The sequence below is a fragment of the Chamaea fasciata genome, unplaced genomic scaffold (assembly GCF_029207755.1).
Source record: "Chamaea fasciata isolate MVZ Bird 193981 ecotype frontalis unplaced genomic scaffold, bChaFas1.0.hap1 SCAF_9, whole genome shotgun sequence".
NCBI classification, from domain to species: domain Eukaryota; kingdom Metazoa; phylum Chordata; class Aves; order Passeriformes; family Sylviidae; genus Chamaea; species Chamaea fasciata.
The window spans coordinates 8359020-8375112 of record NW_027094094.1 but is presented as its reverse complement, the minus strand read 5'-3'; the positions used below and the strand labels follow the sequence as shown (position 1 = coordinate 8375112).

The window sequence follows — 16093 nt, the reverse complement described above, 5'->3', positions numbered from 1 at the left end:
ACTAGGACACTTGGAGATCTGACATCATCCACCAGTTGGGGAAAACACATCCTGATATGACACTGCTGACACTGCTGAATTCCCTTCAATGGTTCCTTCAAATTAAGATGCACACTAAAGCACAAAGCTTCATAAGGGAAGTGCACATATCCTGTTCAGGTAATAGGGAGAACTGTAGACTCCAGGGACCATTCAAAAGTATTAGACAGGGTGTGTGCAGGTAAGGAGCAGAGCTGTTGGGATTTGTGAGAAGAAGATTTACTCTACTTACAGCTCCAGGTCTGTAATGAGCAGAAGCACGCAGCAATCCCATTTCCCGAAGGTATGCCAGCTCAGCAGCTCTTCTTGCCATTTCAACTTTGTGAGAACCTGGGGGAGTCCAGCCAATGCCTCTGAGCCAGTTCAAGTCAGACTTGTATTTTACCTGAGAGAATGAAACATGCACCAGGATGTATTATTTTGTTGAGCTCTAACCAAATTGCATGCCCCGGTATTCAAGAGAGAGCATACAAAGGAGCAGCAGAGTCAATAATAAACAGATTATTCATTTTTAGCAAGCAGAATGTGGTTCTTTCAGGGTGATTTTGTTGGCAGGTAAGGTTTGCAAAGGGGATTGTACAGACAGCCCCCAGCACAGGGAAAGACCATGTCGCTCAGCCACACTTACATCGCTCTGCAGCTTGTAGGCCTGCTTTGCGTGTTTCACATTTAGCTGCTCAGGGTCACAAGTGTATTGGTGCAAGGGCTGCCTGTAGTTAACATTGCTTGCAAGCTGCTGGCTTCTCTTGGCATGGAGGAATCCTGGCTGGTTGAGGTGACTCTGGAACTGTGCCATGTTTAGGGCATAATCATTCCTGTACTGGAGTTCACTCTGGAGTTTCCCCACTCTGAGGACATGTCTGATTTTGGGATCATCATTTGCACTGAGGAATCCAATCTGCTGGCCTCTGTCTCTCAGGAAGGCTTCTCTATATTTGTACTGCAGGAAGTGCAGAGGAAAATCTCATTTTCACATTCAAATTACCTTCAAATTCCGTTATGAAATAACTTATCCTCCTCTGGCTATCAATCATGTTTCCTGTAGTGCACAAAGACCAAGGATTTGTTTGATATCAAACTACATCTCCTAATCTAACAAGACACTTTAGAAGAATTACCTTTGTGCTCATTTTTAAAGGAGTGGAAAGACTTAGGGGGCCCAAAATGCTCGTCTCTCAAAAGTAATCAGAGATCCCCCTACTGTTGCACTCTTGGGTACACACAATACACAGTTCAACCAATGAAGCTCCTCCATCTTTAGCTTTCTTGCCAGCTGTGGTTCTCTGTGTTCAAAGATAACCCACTTTATCCTAGACCATGCTTTAACTATTCATAGCCTAGTACCTATTTTATTTGATTAAATCATAATATGTCTTCTTCCCAAGAAAAACTCTTGGGACATAAGACAGAACAGCAAGGTATTGGACATTATTAATGGTAGCCTTTAGTTGGAAATCTTTGCACTTAACCAGCACTTTGTTTCATTGCACTACCAATTTTCCACACCAGAATAAAGTTCACTCCTGTCAGACTTCACCCATTTTTATGGGACAGGGTGGCATGGGAAGAGGGTTGGGAAGTGTTTGAAACAGAACAACTCTTACATCACTAGCGATCTCTCTTGAAGCCTTTGCTGTCTGGAATGGGATGGCGTCAATCCTAAAATCATAGCCAGATGCCCTTGTCTGTTCCCAAGATGTTTTATACAATTTCTGTGTTGAAAAGAAAAGAACAAAACAGTCATTTCCCCCTGCAGTTTCTTAAACGCAGTCCCATAACTGCAATAATAAATGTTTTATCCTACTGGGCTTATTTGTATCAAGAGTCATCAGTACCATCTCTGAGGTTTTGATCCAGTTCTATAGTACTTCAACTTCTTTTCTACTCACCATAATGATAAAATGCCTCATCTGAAAAGTGCCACCAGGGTTTCCTTTTGTACTTGAATGTGGTTGTTTTTGATGTGATTTAATTTCTATTAGAAACTGTGATGCATCAGTCACATCAATATTGCATTGATATTGCCCTTATTCTCTCTTTTGATGCATCCACTCACAGTGTCTTGGGTTTCCTGGCATCATAATTTCAATACCAGTTATTTCAAGCTTTTCAAATGATCCTCGTCTCTATCCCCAGCCACATGTGGCTTCATTAACTCATGTGGAATAACAGCCGGTTCTAACATATTTAATGTGACTTTGAGGATGGGAATCACATTTACATCCTGAAGAGAAATTGCTCTAGATTTGGTTCTTCTTCCACAAGTAGCTTTCTTAAAATAGCTTCCAGTCTGCAGGTCCTACTACACAGCCATGGCATCTTAGCTGACACTTTCGGCGATCCCTTTCTGATTTTATTCATTTGTTTTCTATAAGTCTTTGATTCCTCCCTTCTGGGGTTTGTGACCATATGAAAAGAAACACAAAACCTGCTCCACATTTTAAGATAAAGTTCTGTTTCACTGGTGAATGTAGTGGTAGGTGGTGATAAATTTGAAAGTAAACTGAGATGGCAGAAATCCTGCAAAACAGCCAAGGTAGAAGCAGTTTAAGCATCACTATACACACTGTTAACAGGGCTGACCTTTCATTTGTGTGCAATCCTTGGACACAGTATTTGCTTTTCTACATTTTCCTCTATTGCTTCAAAAATGTAATTTCTGTTTCTTTCACCTATCTCAAAGCTCCTTACAAACTGAGGTCATTCTGACCCTTCATGTAAAGACAACAGCTATTTAGTCAGGGAACAGGACATTAGGAATAGACTGAGTTCCTCTGTATGAGATAATGTGGAAACAAATTTTCTTTAAACTAATTCCACTCACTGATTCAGTTACATCCAGATTGATGACAACTATGCCTAAAGGATCCAACACAGTGTTGCAGAAAGTCCTTCAGAAAGATGGTATATATAGTGTAGGAAAGAGGGTTTTCCCTCCTCCCTCACCCAACAAAACCAAAAATATTTCAATTTGTAACTAATCATATCTATAATGAAGGTTTGAAATCCTTAATAACAGCTGATTGCTCTAGAAAATTAAATGAATTCTCAAAATGAAAATTAGCAGACTTTTCCCAATTTTTCAAGTCCAGACCTAGCAACATGCTGGCTGCTCACTGCCTCTGGCTTCTTTTAGTTCTGGTCAGGCTCAGAGAGATTGGCTTCTACACACATGAAAGTTTTTATTCCCGAACAAGTTTACTGAGTCAGCCCCACAAAGGAGAAGGTTTACTCACATCACTGATGTAAAGGGCATTCTGGCGGGCTCGGATAAAATCCGGATGATCAGGAGGCAGGGTGTACCTGTGCCTGTCTTCAGAACCTCCAGCCTTGTACAGTCTCTGTGGGGCCAAAAGTCATTGAATGCAGATGATACTGGAAACAATGTCAAGATCAATTCTTTTATGCACTATGGTACAGCAAAAGTTAAGGGCAGTTACACATCAGAATGAAACCTACATCATTGCACTGGAGGTAGCTGTTTTTGGCATGAATCAGACTTGGAGAGTCAACCACAGCAGTGAACTTCAGACTTTCTGGCTTCTGACGGTACTTTATCTGAGAGGGGCAGGAAACAACAAAAACAAACAAAGGAAAAAAACACGAGATGTTTCTGTTAATGATATATGACAATTCCAAGAGTGTGATAACTGGGGTAAAATATAAAAGACACCACTCTGAAGCCACTGTTCTGCTTTAGTCTCAGTTGCTCTTTCAGCTAGGAACTGGGGATGCCTTTGTATCAGGCACAGAACTTTTTTGTGTGTGTGTGTCTATGTGTGTGTGTGCGCACAAAGGACTTCCCACTTAAAATTCACATGCAAAAAGCTTTTGAACACTACACTTTTGACAGCTCATAATTTTTCTCCATTAATGTGTGATACTGAGCAGGCAAATGCCCCTTCAGTGTGGTTGTCAGTGTTGTATCTTTCTATACAACTTCCATAACCACCTGCTTAGAATTTCATAATGGAGTTTCCTGCATTTATTTATTGCTACATGTTTTGCTTATACTCTTGCGTTTCATTTGGAATGGAAAATATTCAGCAGGTGTCACACAGTGGACTTGCGTCTCCTGTACTGCTTCTTGGTAACTTACACCTTGTATAAACAGGCTCCCACATCAAAAGGAAATGATAAGCTACATTCGTAAGTGTCATGTAACGAGGAGCCTTGATGGTAAACAATTCCTACAGACTTGATATCCCATGAAAGATTTATCAGTTACCTCACTGATGAGCTCTCCAGCCTTCTTTACACTTTCTATCTGCGGAGATCTCAGAGCCATCCAACCAACTCCTTTCATGAAGTTCAGGTCTGATTTATAGCGATGCTGTTAAAAATGAAAATCATTAACTATCAGGTTTGTATCCACAGCTATTAAGGTTTTTTTAAAAATCTCCCTGGTTCATATTCACATTTTGAGGTTTTTCATTTGCCATGCACATATCAGATCGTAAAGCCAAACTGTTTGCATTTGTTCGTTCCACCAGGAATTAAATAATGTATCATATGCAAGTTACAAGAGAAGGCCCCATGAGTGAATTAGTATGACTCAAAGCAGTAAGTAATAACCTGTTTGTACTGGGCGTAAAAAAACCTCTTTTGAAATAATTTTATGAGGTGAGTTTCAGTCAGGAATACTAATTATTTTATCTGGTTCATGGTTCCTCGTTAACCCCATTTCTAGGAGGACACATTACTCTTTCTTTACTCACATTAAAGGCTTGCTTTTACCTCCTAATCTATTAAAGAAAATCAGGCAGACCCAATAAAAAGTGAAAGTCAGCAGAGTGCCTGCAATCCCAATAATCCTGACTTCACTTCAGAGCCATGGTGTCGCACCGTGCGACTTTAATCCAGTCATCCATTTTTCATTTTTGCTCTCCCCTATATGTTAAAAGGCCATGACAATAAACTGACTCATGTGCTCTCTACATTATTCTACTAGGCAGTGAGGGTATCAGGCAAAACCATCAGCATTTGTCTGGTCTGGACTCCTGACTTGGGGCTGACCAGAGCTGGCAAGAGCCAAGCCCTGAGGTTCTCCTTCACATCCTATCCTCTCCCTCCCTAGGCAGGCTCAGGATTACATGCTGGTATGGTCCAAAAGAAGGATTTTACCTCACTCTGTAGCATGTGGGCTCTTTTGGCCCACTTCATCTTCATGTCTTCTGGGAGTGCTGTAAATTCATGGAGTCTCTTTCTGTAATCTTGATCACTCGCCAAGGCCTGGGCTTTCCTGGCATGGACAAGGTTGACCATGTCCATGGGCAGGTGAAACTGAGACCACACATCTTGGGATCCCTTCTTATACTCTTGTTCACTCTGTAATTTGGCAGCGTGCAAGCAGTGCAGCAATCTGGCATCATCCAGAACACTTCTGGCACCAATGCATTTTCCTCTCTCCATCACAAAATTGTGTTTATATTGGTACTGAAAATTTTAGAAAAAGGGTAAAAGTGAAAATGTGCCAAACTTAGACCAGCTATTCCAGATAAGATAAATTACTGAAACATCTATGTTTTCTGTAAAGCCAGTCAAGGTATGTAGCACTAGAAAGTAATTGTTTGAATATCTTATTGCTCTCAAATTTAAATACCGCAGGAGCTGCAGCATTAAAGTGCATCTCATTGCATTTTCTGAATATGCCCAAAACATTGATCATGTTTAACCTCAAATCATGTATTTTGTTATATCTCTGGGAATTTCATTCTCACCGCTAGAAATGAGAATGTCAGAGAAACAAACAAAAGACAGAAGAAAAAAAAGTCTACACAAAAGCAAAACACTGTGCACTCTGTAGCCTTCAGATTTGCAAATGCCACCCAGCTATTTTAAAGAGTAAATTCAGTTTTCCTGGAAAGAATAAGAACTAACAACTCCTCATTCTCATCTTAGCTGGGACTATGACTCTCCCTGTGATCTTGCATTTATCCTCTCTGTGAAATAGTGATGATGAGGATAATGCTTATTTATACAGCATCAACAGGGTGCTTAGAACTTTAAAGGGAAGTCCTGGGCCCTGAAGAGTTCATAATGTAGTTGAAATGGGATAATAACACTTATCTACAACACAAGAGAGTTGCAGGGATTAAATTACAGCATCTAATGTTTATAAAGTGCTTCGAAGATGAAGGGCCAAATTCTGATCTGTTGTAAGTGGATGTAATTCTATTACGGGCTTGTACCCTCTAGAGCAGATCTGAAGCTGTAACCAAAAGCACTCTGCAAAATATGGTTAAGTATATATTAGAAATTACAACTAGAAATGGTTGCTTCATTAAACAAACACATGTGAAATATATTAATATTTTATCACATTACAGATAAAGTATGCAACTAAATACTACACGAAATGAAGACTTTTTCCATCCTCCTAGTATTTATTAAATATCTTGTGAAGGAGGGATGAACTTAGGCTTTCTGAGAAATGGGTAACACCATGTCTGAGTGTTTTGCAAACAACAATCCAAATGATAGGATATTTATAAAGATAAGATGGCTTGCTTCCTCTATTTTAGAAGTGAAGGGGATACATATTTACAGGAATTTGCATTGATTTTTACTTCCCAACCAGACAGGTAACTACTGATTTTTGGAGATTCAAAGAACCCTCAGCTTTTTCTGACTTCATTTCAATTTGGAAACACTAAACACTTCCAAAAGTCAGCTCAAAACGGAGTGGACAGAATTAGTGGGCACTTTATAATATGAGGAGCCAAAAGCCTGAAAAAGAGCAGAATCCCTGTTTTTTCTGTTTGCAAATACTTTAGTTCATTTGCCATTTCCCACTGGAAGATGTTTAACCTGGCTTGGTTCCCGATTAGCAGCGATTCTTTCTCTTCTTTTTTTTCCTAATTCACACAAAGAATCTCATTCATAAGTAATATATTCTGTCTCACACTTGTCTCACATGGTTATGGCACTGCTTTAATTCAGTAAAATCTGCCTTAGACATTGTTTTACATGAAGTTAACAGAAATTAGGCAAGAAGGGAGGTTGAATCATTCAACTCACATCACTGGCAATTTCTCTGGAGGCCCTGGCAGTCTGGAATGGGAGTGCTTCCATTGTCAGCTTGTAGCCTTGAGCACGTAGATTATGCCAAGATTCTCTGTATTTTGCCTAAAGTAGGAAAGGCACATGTAGACTGCGGCTTTACTTTTAAATGCACAAAGGAACAAACAAAGGAACCATCTTTCATTTGTTATTCTGTGTTACAGTCTCATTCTTTATAATCAAAGGATTTTTTTTTTAAATTATCTTTGGGAAATCCTACTAACTCAGACAAAACATGTCTCGTTCTTTATGTAGATTTAATTTACTCTCAACCGTATTTATGCTAATGGAGATAAATATCATTATAATCATATCAGGGAAAACATAAATAGAATAGACCTCAAATTTCCTCTACTTATCCATCTTCCTTGCCACTGCACAATTCATCCTGCATCTGAAATAAGTTGTAAGAAATACAGAACAAATTCTTACATCACTGAGGTTGGCTGCATTTATTTTTGCCCGTGTAAACTCTGGCAGACCCAGCGTTGGTGTGTAGTGATGCCGACTGTCCTCTCCTGCTGCTTTATAGAGGCGCTAGGAAAGAGATCAAAGAGACAACTGAAATTAATTTTCTCTCTAGTTTCAATAATACAACAGCAGTACTTAAGTTGTTAATGATTGTGACAACTGTAGTCAGCCATCATTGAAAATAGCTGAGTAAATCATTGAAACTGCAAAGCTTTTCTCTGGGCATAAAGATATGGGGCTTTTGCTGGGCATAAAGGACATTTACACTAATTTTTATAAATATATGATGATGCCAAACCACTACATTCTCAGCCTTGCATTGTTACATTCCCAGCAGGGCAAAAGTAGACCTAAGAATGTCAAGGGCATCATGAATGTGTGTGAAATAAAAAGGCAAGCATTTCGGGCAGACTGGGGATATTTTCTAGCTTGAATTTTTTCTTCAAGTTATTATATATGATTTTGATAATTTTTCTATAGGTTTGTCTTGTTTTTTCAGAATTTAGAAAAGTGATGTTTTTCTAAAAAGGAAAAGGCTCGTTGAAAAGCCCTCAAAGGTGGATCATACTATGCAAATGAGCTCCCTCTAGAACACTCCACAGTCCTGATTTTTGAGTCTCTGTTTCATGCAAAAAACTTGATAATGGAACTCTGTTATTTGGATACTATGTGAGCTTTTTGAAAGAGATCAATTGAAAATGGTATTAAATGTTTGGAAACAAAAAAAAAGTGATCCAACTGTGAAAAAGCACAAATCAGTGATGCTTTCACTTTTTTTGATGCATTTTGCTTTCAGAACAGGGTTGTCTCTTTCCCAGTTCCCCATCCCCAGCTTGCTGCATTTTGAAAAGCGTATTTTCTGATTCACGTTAGGAGAGCCTACCTCATTAGCAATCATATTGCTGAATTTTGCATGAAGGAGGCCAGGAGAGTCTGTCACCGATGTGTACTTGAAGGAATGTGGCTGCTGACGATATTTACTCTGAGTTCACACACAAAGAAAAATGAGCATCATAAGTAAATTGCCTTGTCAGGTAAGGGATTTTTTTCCAATTCCAGTGGTCTAGTACTGCTTCTTGTGCTTAAAACTCTAGTTTGTCTATTAATCCTTAGACTAATTTACCTTTCTAGAGTTAGGTTCATTCAAGTCTCACAGGGGAAATGAAAAGTAAATAAGGAAAAAAAAGGTGAAAGGAAAGTGCTGCCATGCTGAATATGCTGAAAACAGTAATGAGGTTATTTCATCCATCGGTGTCATTAGCACAGGGCAGTAGAATTACAGCAAAGGCAATCCAGTCCAGAGAGAGAAAGAGCTGGACAAGCCCACTGTTTTTTTTTGTGAGGAAAAGAAGATTTCACCTGGCCTGTGGTCTGATGTCAGAATTGTGAACAAAACAACTGCAAAATCACTGCAAGCAGGGATTTTTTTTTTCCTAGAACCAACTCCTACTTTTTCTCATTTCACACCAAGTGAATATGGGCCAAAAAAATAAGATTTGAAACTAGGAGAGACTATACGAAAAGAACATGACAGATGAAATAAAAGTCCAGTTACAGAGAGAGAAAAACGATAGTACACAAAAGCAGCAGGTGAAAAACAGACTGACTGTAAAGAAGTAGAGATGAGGATCCTGTAATATTCTGGGCCCTGCACAGCTCATTCTAATTTTGGAGAAATAGTACCAGATGCTTATTACAGATAGGTACAGCTTTATTTTTAGTTGAAAAAGCCCATTTAAATTCCTAAATAAATAACATAAAAATAATGACCTCCAGGGTCTGAAACACAGGAGAAAAGATTTGCAAAATAAGTTAGAAAAGTTTGCAAAGCCTAAAACTCCATCAGGTTCGCCCATCTGCAGTTTGGACACGAGTGGAATGATCAAACGTAAGGGGAGGGAGTCTGGCATTATCCAGTGAGTCACTTTGCCAGCCCAGTCTAATAGAAAGACATCTGGCAAACTCTTGTTCGTAGTGCAGAAATCAAAACCCTCTTTTGTTACCTCGCTGATGAGTTCAGAAGCTTTCTTCTTTCCTTCAATCTCCAGGGCCCCTGGGGTAATACATCCAATGCCTCTCATAAAGTTCATGTCAGACCGATATAAATTCTAAGGAAAACCAAGCAGAAGTAATTACGAGTTTGCATTTGAGATGCCCTATATTTATTCACCCAAAAATATACAACGAATCCATTAAAATTAGTATCTACCACAGAGAGTTCTTACACACTGCCCTAAGATCTTGTGTTTCTGAATGTGTCTGTGTGAATACAGCCCTGACAGATCTACAGCACAGATGCAGGATTCTTAGGACTACTGAGCCTCATGAACACCAAATGCTGCTTCAGTTCCTATCTTCCATTTGTAACCTTGAATAAACCTTTTCTAGGTACATTAATTTTTTCTTCATATATTGTACATAAATCACCTGTAGATAGTATTGATTAATAAATTTACATAAAATAAGACCAGTTTATAAAAACATAAGAAAATATGGGTTTTTTTCTCTTTTAAGTAAGAGGAACTGCAGACAAACCAGCCTTGATTTTTAACAGTTCTGAATGGCCATAATATAAGCAAGGAACACTAAGGAAATACAGCACTGAACCACTGCATACACTTCATTAAAATATTTTCCAGACCACCAAACCTAGCAGGGACTCACTGTAAATACTAATTTTTCAAAAGTTACCAATAGGTTCCTGATAAATACATTACAATGATAATGTTTCATTTGATAATAAGAAGGATGAGGAGTAGGATGGATGGAAACCTGCCTCGGAATCTCTGTTTGTGTATATTTCACCCAAATTATGGCAACACAACTGGCATCTGATGTTACACTTGTCTGGACACAGTCTGTTATCTCTAAGTCTGTTGGTTGAAAGTGTAAAGTTAATATACAGTAGCATTTTGTGGCCAGCCATGTTTTTAAGATACCCTGAGGTCTTCAGGGACAATGTGATCTATGAAAAGCCCTTTGCTCAAGGCTCTGCCTACACATTTGTAAGGCATTATTTAGTTAATTCTGCTCAAGACTATGTAGAGAGTTAAGCTTGTCCGTAGAATTTCAGTGGATGTGTCTTGGGCTAGAGCTTATAAGTGTCTTACAAATCAAATCTTTCTTGTGAAAGTACACATGAAATTTCAGCCAGATCCAAACCAAGTTGTAAAGTGTTTACGATTTTACCAAGTTATCCAGTTGGCAAAGGGATAGAAGGACCATTGTTAGAAGGACCTTAAAAAGGGTATTTTTACCAGCTTATCCAATAATCCTCACTTCCAAACCCTTCTCTACCCAATCACCAAAGACTACCAGACTTTATCTCTCAGAGCAGTGTGATCACACACATAGTTCCACCGCTCGCTAAGATAAATGTCTCATTCCTGCACACAATCAAGGGGGAATAGCCATTGTTTATCCCTCAGCTGGTGCTCAAACACATGCTGCCAGTTGTCAATGAGTTGGAGCAGAACTGTCTCACACCAGAACCAACAGGGAGATATCCGTGGGACACTCTGCAATTACCTCACTCTGCAGTTTGTAGGCGTTCTTGGCACACCGCAGCCTCACGTCCTCAGCCAAAGCCGTGTACTGGTGCAGCAGCTGCCTGTACTCCTGCTCACTCGCCAGGGACTGGGCTCTCCTGGCATGCACCAAGTGCACCATATCCAGTGGCAGGTGGAAGTGAGACTTTGTGTCCTCAAAACCTTGCTTATACTTCACCTATCAGATGACAAACGGATCACATAGATATCACAGAAAAGTAATTAAAATTCAGGTTTTGATCAGAAGAGACGTTCCTCGTATTTCTTCCATTTTGCAGTATAAATTATTCTTTTTAAAACAAGTTTCCTAACTTGTTTAACCATACTGTGAAAGATCAATAATTATAATTAGAATATGTGGCAGCCTATTCCTCATCAAAAAGTAGCCGTCTATATTATATTCCATTAAGCTGAGATTATTTCTTTATTTAGTTTTTTTTTTTAACTTGATACATTGAATCTATAAAATTAATTAAACTAGCACAGGAAGTCCTAATTCACTGCATTTTTAGAAAGAGCCACAAAAAGGGGCAGCTGCTGCCTGAATAAAATATGCAAGCAGCCTTATTTATATTAGAGTTAGAGCAAACCCTCGGGTAAAAATATTTGTTGGTTTGGCCAGTTTAGTTCCCTAATTTTAGACTACTATTCAGTGCTGGGTTGGTTTTTTTCACTTCTTATCTCTGTCCAGAAGAAGAAAGGTGCAGAAATCTTCAAAGAACATTTTTCATATGACATTTCCCAATCTGATTATGCAAATTTGAGATGTTCAGGCTGTTCGTCGGGATAATGAACATCCAGAGTTACTGGTGGCCATCAAATGACTTAGAGTAACCTGACAGATGGATGAATGCTTCAGACACTTTCTGTTACCTGTTTGCCTAAGCCTGCCATCACTACAAGACCAGCACTTCTGAGAAGCATGAGCACACTCCCATATATTTCACTGCCTTCTGGATCAAGCCACAGTCTTCAAAATGAATTGAGGAGTTACGATTCTTATAAGCAAACAACAAATGATGTGATTCTTAGCACAGGTCAAGACCAGGTGGGAACCATTCCCCAGCCAAAAAGTCCAACTTGAAATTTCATAAATTCATTCATCCATTGGTCTTTCAGAAAAACAATAAATTGAAAATAAACACTGAATAACTAATTTAATTTACTTCTGTACAAGGATCAGTGCCAATTCTCAATTAGACCTGCCTCTGAGTGATGCTTTCACAGAGTAAAATATTCTGTGATAGTCAGCAGTGGTACGAAGCAGGGGAGTGTGCTAGAACACAGGCTTCTTTTACTGTCAAATTAATGTTACTGTAAATAACGTAGAAGAATGGAAAGAATATCACGATTATATTAAAATATCTGGAAAGTAGGACAGAAAGCCCTAAGTTTTAAATAAGTAGGCTATTCCACAGCTAGTCCACATCTTCCTTGAGGAATGATACGCAGTTAGGGAACCAATTCAAGAATGCCCCCATCTTCTTCCTTGTACTTACATCACTCTGCAGAGATGTTGCATGGACTGAATGTGCAATACGAATGTCACCATCCAGGCCACATGAGCCGGCCATCTGCCCTTTCATTTTCTGAAATTCCTCCTTATACTTGTGCTAAAAAGGAAGTAGGAAGAGAAATGTGGGTAGGAGTAAAAATAAGTATTAGTCCAGCTGTTAAAACCTGAATAAAAGGGCTTTCTTAATACAGTAAATTCTGATAATATTCAGTGTGATAATACATCTGAATGAAGTTTTAGTGGGTTCTAGGAAGACCTCACCCAACTGCAATCCCTGTGATTGTCCAGTCACTGCAGCAGGGAAACTGCTCAGCTTTGCTTTCACAAACCTGCCTTTGCTTATTTACCAGTATCACCTCACTGTGGCTGCACCTCCAAAAGCAACACTAACTAGTCTGAGGCCAGATGTCTCCCAGATGCAGAGTTGGCTGGACATGCTGTTTCCATCAGGAGTCACTCAGCAGGGCAAATACAGTCTGGAGTGACTGACACGTCCTGCTGGACAATATCAGCAGTAGGTTCACGTACATCACTTATGATTTCACCCGACGCCTTGGCTGCCTGGAAGGGGATGGCATCCAGTCTCAGCTGATAGCCACCATCCTTCATCCTTCTCCAGGACTCCTTGTAACGAGTCTAGGAAATATGGAACAGAAATAAAGAAGAGTTGCTGTTCAGTGGGTTGACATTTGCAGCATTATTGACACCCTAGAAATATTACCACATGAGTTTCAACCTATTCCAATGCAGAGGGCAAACACAAATGAAATTATCAATGCACGATAGGAATTACCTCAAGACAAATGACCATTATAAAAGACTATTTGCTTGTTCATTCTTTATCTTTCTAGTGTAGGTAAAGTTGGATAAGAAATCTGATTTCCCACACTACTTCAGAAATATTTAAACCATAGAATGATCATATACTGGGGAAAGGAAAGAAATCTAGTACAATTTCCTGTTTAGGGCAAACAGCAAAGCACTATCAACACTTACACTTTCCTTTAAAATATTAAAGGTCAGATTTATACCTCACTGATATTCATAGCATTTAATTTGGCCTGAAGGATTTCAGGAAGATCTGTCGTTGGTGTATACTGATGCTTTATACTCTCTCCATGCTCCTTGTACAGCCTCTGCAAACAGAGATGAATTTCAATAGCAAATACTCTCTACATGTTCAATCATTAGTTCAAACAAAAACATTAACAATTAAGTTTATGGAAAGCAAACACTACAGAAAAAATCAGAGGCATTAATAAGTACAGGTAATTGTATCAGTCAAAATGGATTCAAAAGGCTTTGGAAGTCTGATACACTTATCAGCTAGAGTATGTTAGAGAGGAGCTCCTTGAAGTTTTGAGTGTGTAAATCAATGTATATGAAAATTCAGATATTTGAATATCAATTTGATAAAACTTCTAACATATGTGAGTGGGGAGAAGAAAAATAAACGGTAGTGATTAAGGGTGTGCAGCAATGAGTAGTCCATTCACGCTTTGAAATTCCACAGAAATACAGGGAGTTGAAGATCCCCAAACACCTCTCCAAAGGTGTTCAATTTTAGCTGATAAATGGGATGGTAGTTATCTGTGCAATTACTCCACATTTATTTCCAGAGTTAGTCGCAAATGGGTGCTCAGTAGTCAATGGGAAGAGACTCAAACACCTCAGAAGGTGATTTATCCTATCATAGAAGAGGTCTCTGTGTGTGCCACTCCCACCAACCTTTGGAGAAAGAACACAGAGCTGGCCCAGGACCAGATAACTTTCAGATGTCTGCAAACAGGTAAGAGAAGTTCTGTGCGATTAACTGGAACTGGAACTTCCCCTGCAATGGCTGTGCAGAGTTCTCCTTCTCATATTGTTTTCCCTTGCTAACCTAGTTTTCTTCATACATTGACACCATAACTTTCAGATGAGTGCAGACAGACACCTTTAATTGGCCTTGGACATGACCCATGTCTGGAGCACCTGACTTGCCTTTTCCAGGCTGTTATTTCTGCGTTAAAGTTTGAGAACCTCTAGATTAGAATGGACCCCTCCATTTCACCTATCTGACACTTTTTTAGCAGCTGGGCCCACTTGTATTGCAGCTCTGTAAGAGAAAAATTAATGAGAACTCCATGTGTGAAGAAGTAGAGCACCAGACTGATTTTGACTGTGGCTCAGTGAAACAAAATGACTTATATTTATCCTGCCTGAGATGTAAGCCTTTTGGATCTTATTAATTAAACCAAAGGCACAGACACCAAAAGTATTACAATAGCATGTGTTTTACACAAAGTCTTTCATCTTCTCCTTCACTTTAAAAATATCTATTTTCACAATAAAACACCCTCTCATGTTTGAAACTTGTCTTTTTTGAGTGACTTTTGCTTATTATTCACTTCTGTATTATCCCAGTTAAGTCTACAATATTTTTAAATCGCTCTTCTATTAAAAATAAACATGTTTAAACACCAAACAGCCTCAATTCTTCCCTTTAAGGTTTCCCCTCCTGGATTTCTCTCTCAGCAGGATGACAGCTTGAAATAATTTATTTTTCCTTCCTTGTCATGCTGCCTTACATTTTGTTTCCAAAGAATATGCAGAAAGTGAAATTTGAAAGATGTGTTTGAAAAGGGGAAAGAACCCCAAACACGTTTTTCCTTAATGAATATCAAAAGGCCAAAATTCTTTAAAGGTCAAAGGTCGGTCTCACTGCTAAATTTTACGTCTGAAAATAAATGGGACAGAAGGTGCTTTCTGTATGAAAATCCCATTCATTTCTGTGGGATCTCTTCCCAATCCAAGTCAGAAACATGCTCTTTGTGGGATGCACCACACCAGAATACAGAAGTTTCATGGTTCCCAAGGATAATCTCACAGAAAGAAAGAGAGAGAAAGCCAGTGCTTCAATCAGGTCGTTCAAAGAGGATACCACTCTTATAATCATAATGTATATACATTATAACTTACATCCACAGCCTGGTTATAACTAATTCTAGCCTGGATCATCTCAGGAGTGTCTTTAATACTGGTAAACTTCAAAGCATATGGATGCTGACGGTACTTCTTCTGTTGAGCAGAAAAAGATCAAAGCTGTGAATTTTGTGCTGCTCTTTCATGCTATTTGAAAGAGAAAAATCATAGGTTGCTGGAGATTAGAGTGAATTTGTGAACATAATTATTATTCCTCTTTCCTCATCTTTATGTCTTAGGTATTTTCAGATTAATATTTGTTTCAATTTAACAATAACCTTTTGCCAATTAATATTAATCTTTAAATATAAGAAAAATATTTCAAAATCAGGTTCTGCTTACCTAAATACTCCAGAACTCAGGATTTTAAAATCTTTTCTACATTACTTCAAACAGAGTATGACCAATTGTATTTTTAATTTATAGTTCTTTTAAGCAAGAAATGATAGACATTTGTAGTGTGTTAATAATGGCAATTATTTGACTTATTGTT

At 38.7% G+C, this 16093-nt stretch overlaps 1 protein-coding gene across 1 annotated transcript in view; it reads right to left on the bottom strand.

Annotated features, from left to right (window-relative positions):
• Window positions 1-16093, bottom strand: part of NRAP (nebulin related anchoring protein) — a 48095-nt gene that overhangs the window by 1994 nt on the left and 30008 nt on the right. Inside the window, exons 26-41 of the mRNA XM_066190907.1 lie at window positions 15598-15696; window positions 13668-13772; window positions 13165-13272; window positions 12620-12733; window positions 11101-11298; window positions 9576-9680; window positions 8456-8554; window positions 7534-7638; window positions 7060-7167; window positions 5164-5475; window positions 4268-4372; window positions 3499-3597; window positions 3276-3380; window positions 1644-1751; window positions 668-979; window positions 272-424 (exon numbers count right to left, since the gene is read on the bottom strand). Coding sequence (XP_066047004.1) covers window positions 272-424; window positions 668-979; window positions 1644-1751; window positions 3276-3380; window positions 3499-3597; window positions 4268-4372; window positions 5164-5475; window positions 7060-7167; window positions 7534-7638; window positions 8456-8554; window positions 9576-9680; window positions 11101-11298; window positions 12620-12733; window positions 13165-13272; window positions 13668-13772; window positions 15598-15696 — 2235 coding nt within the window. The remainder of the gene's footprint in view (window positions 1-271; window positions 425-667; window positions 980-1643; window positions 1752-3275; window positions 3381-3498; window positions 3598-4267; window positions 4373-5163; window positions 5476-7059; window positions 7168-7533; window positions 7639-8455; window positions 8555-9575; window positions 9681-11100; window positions 11299-12619; window positions 12734-13164; window positions 13273-13667; window positions 13773-15597; window positions 15697-16093) is intronic.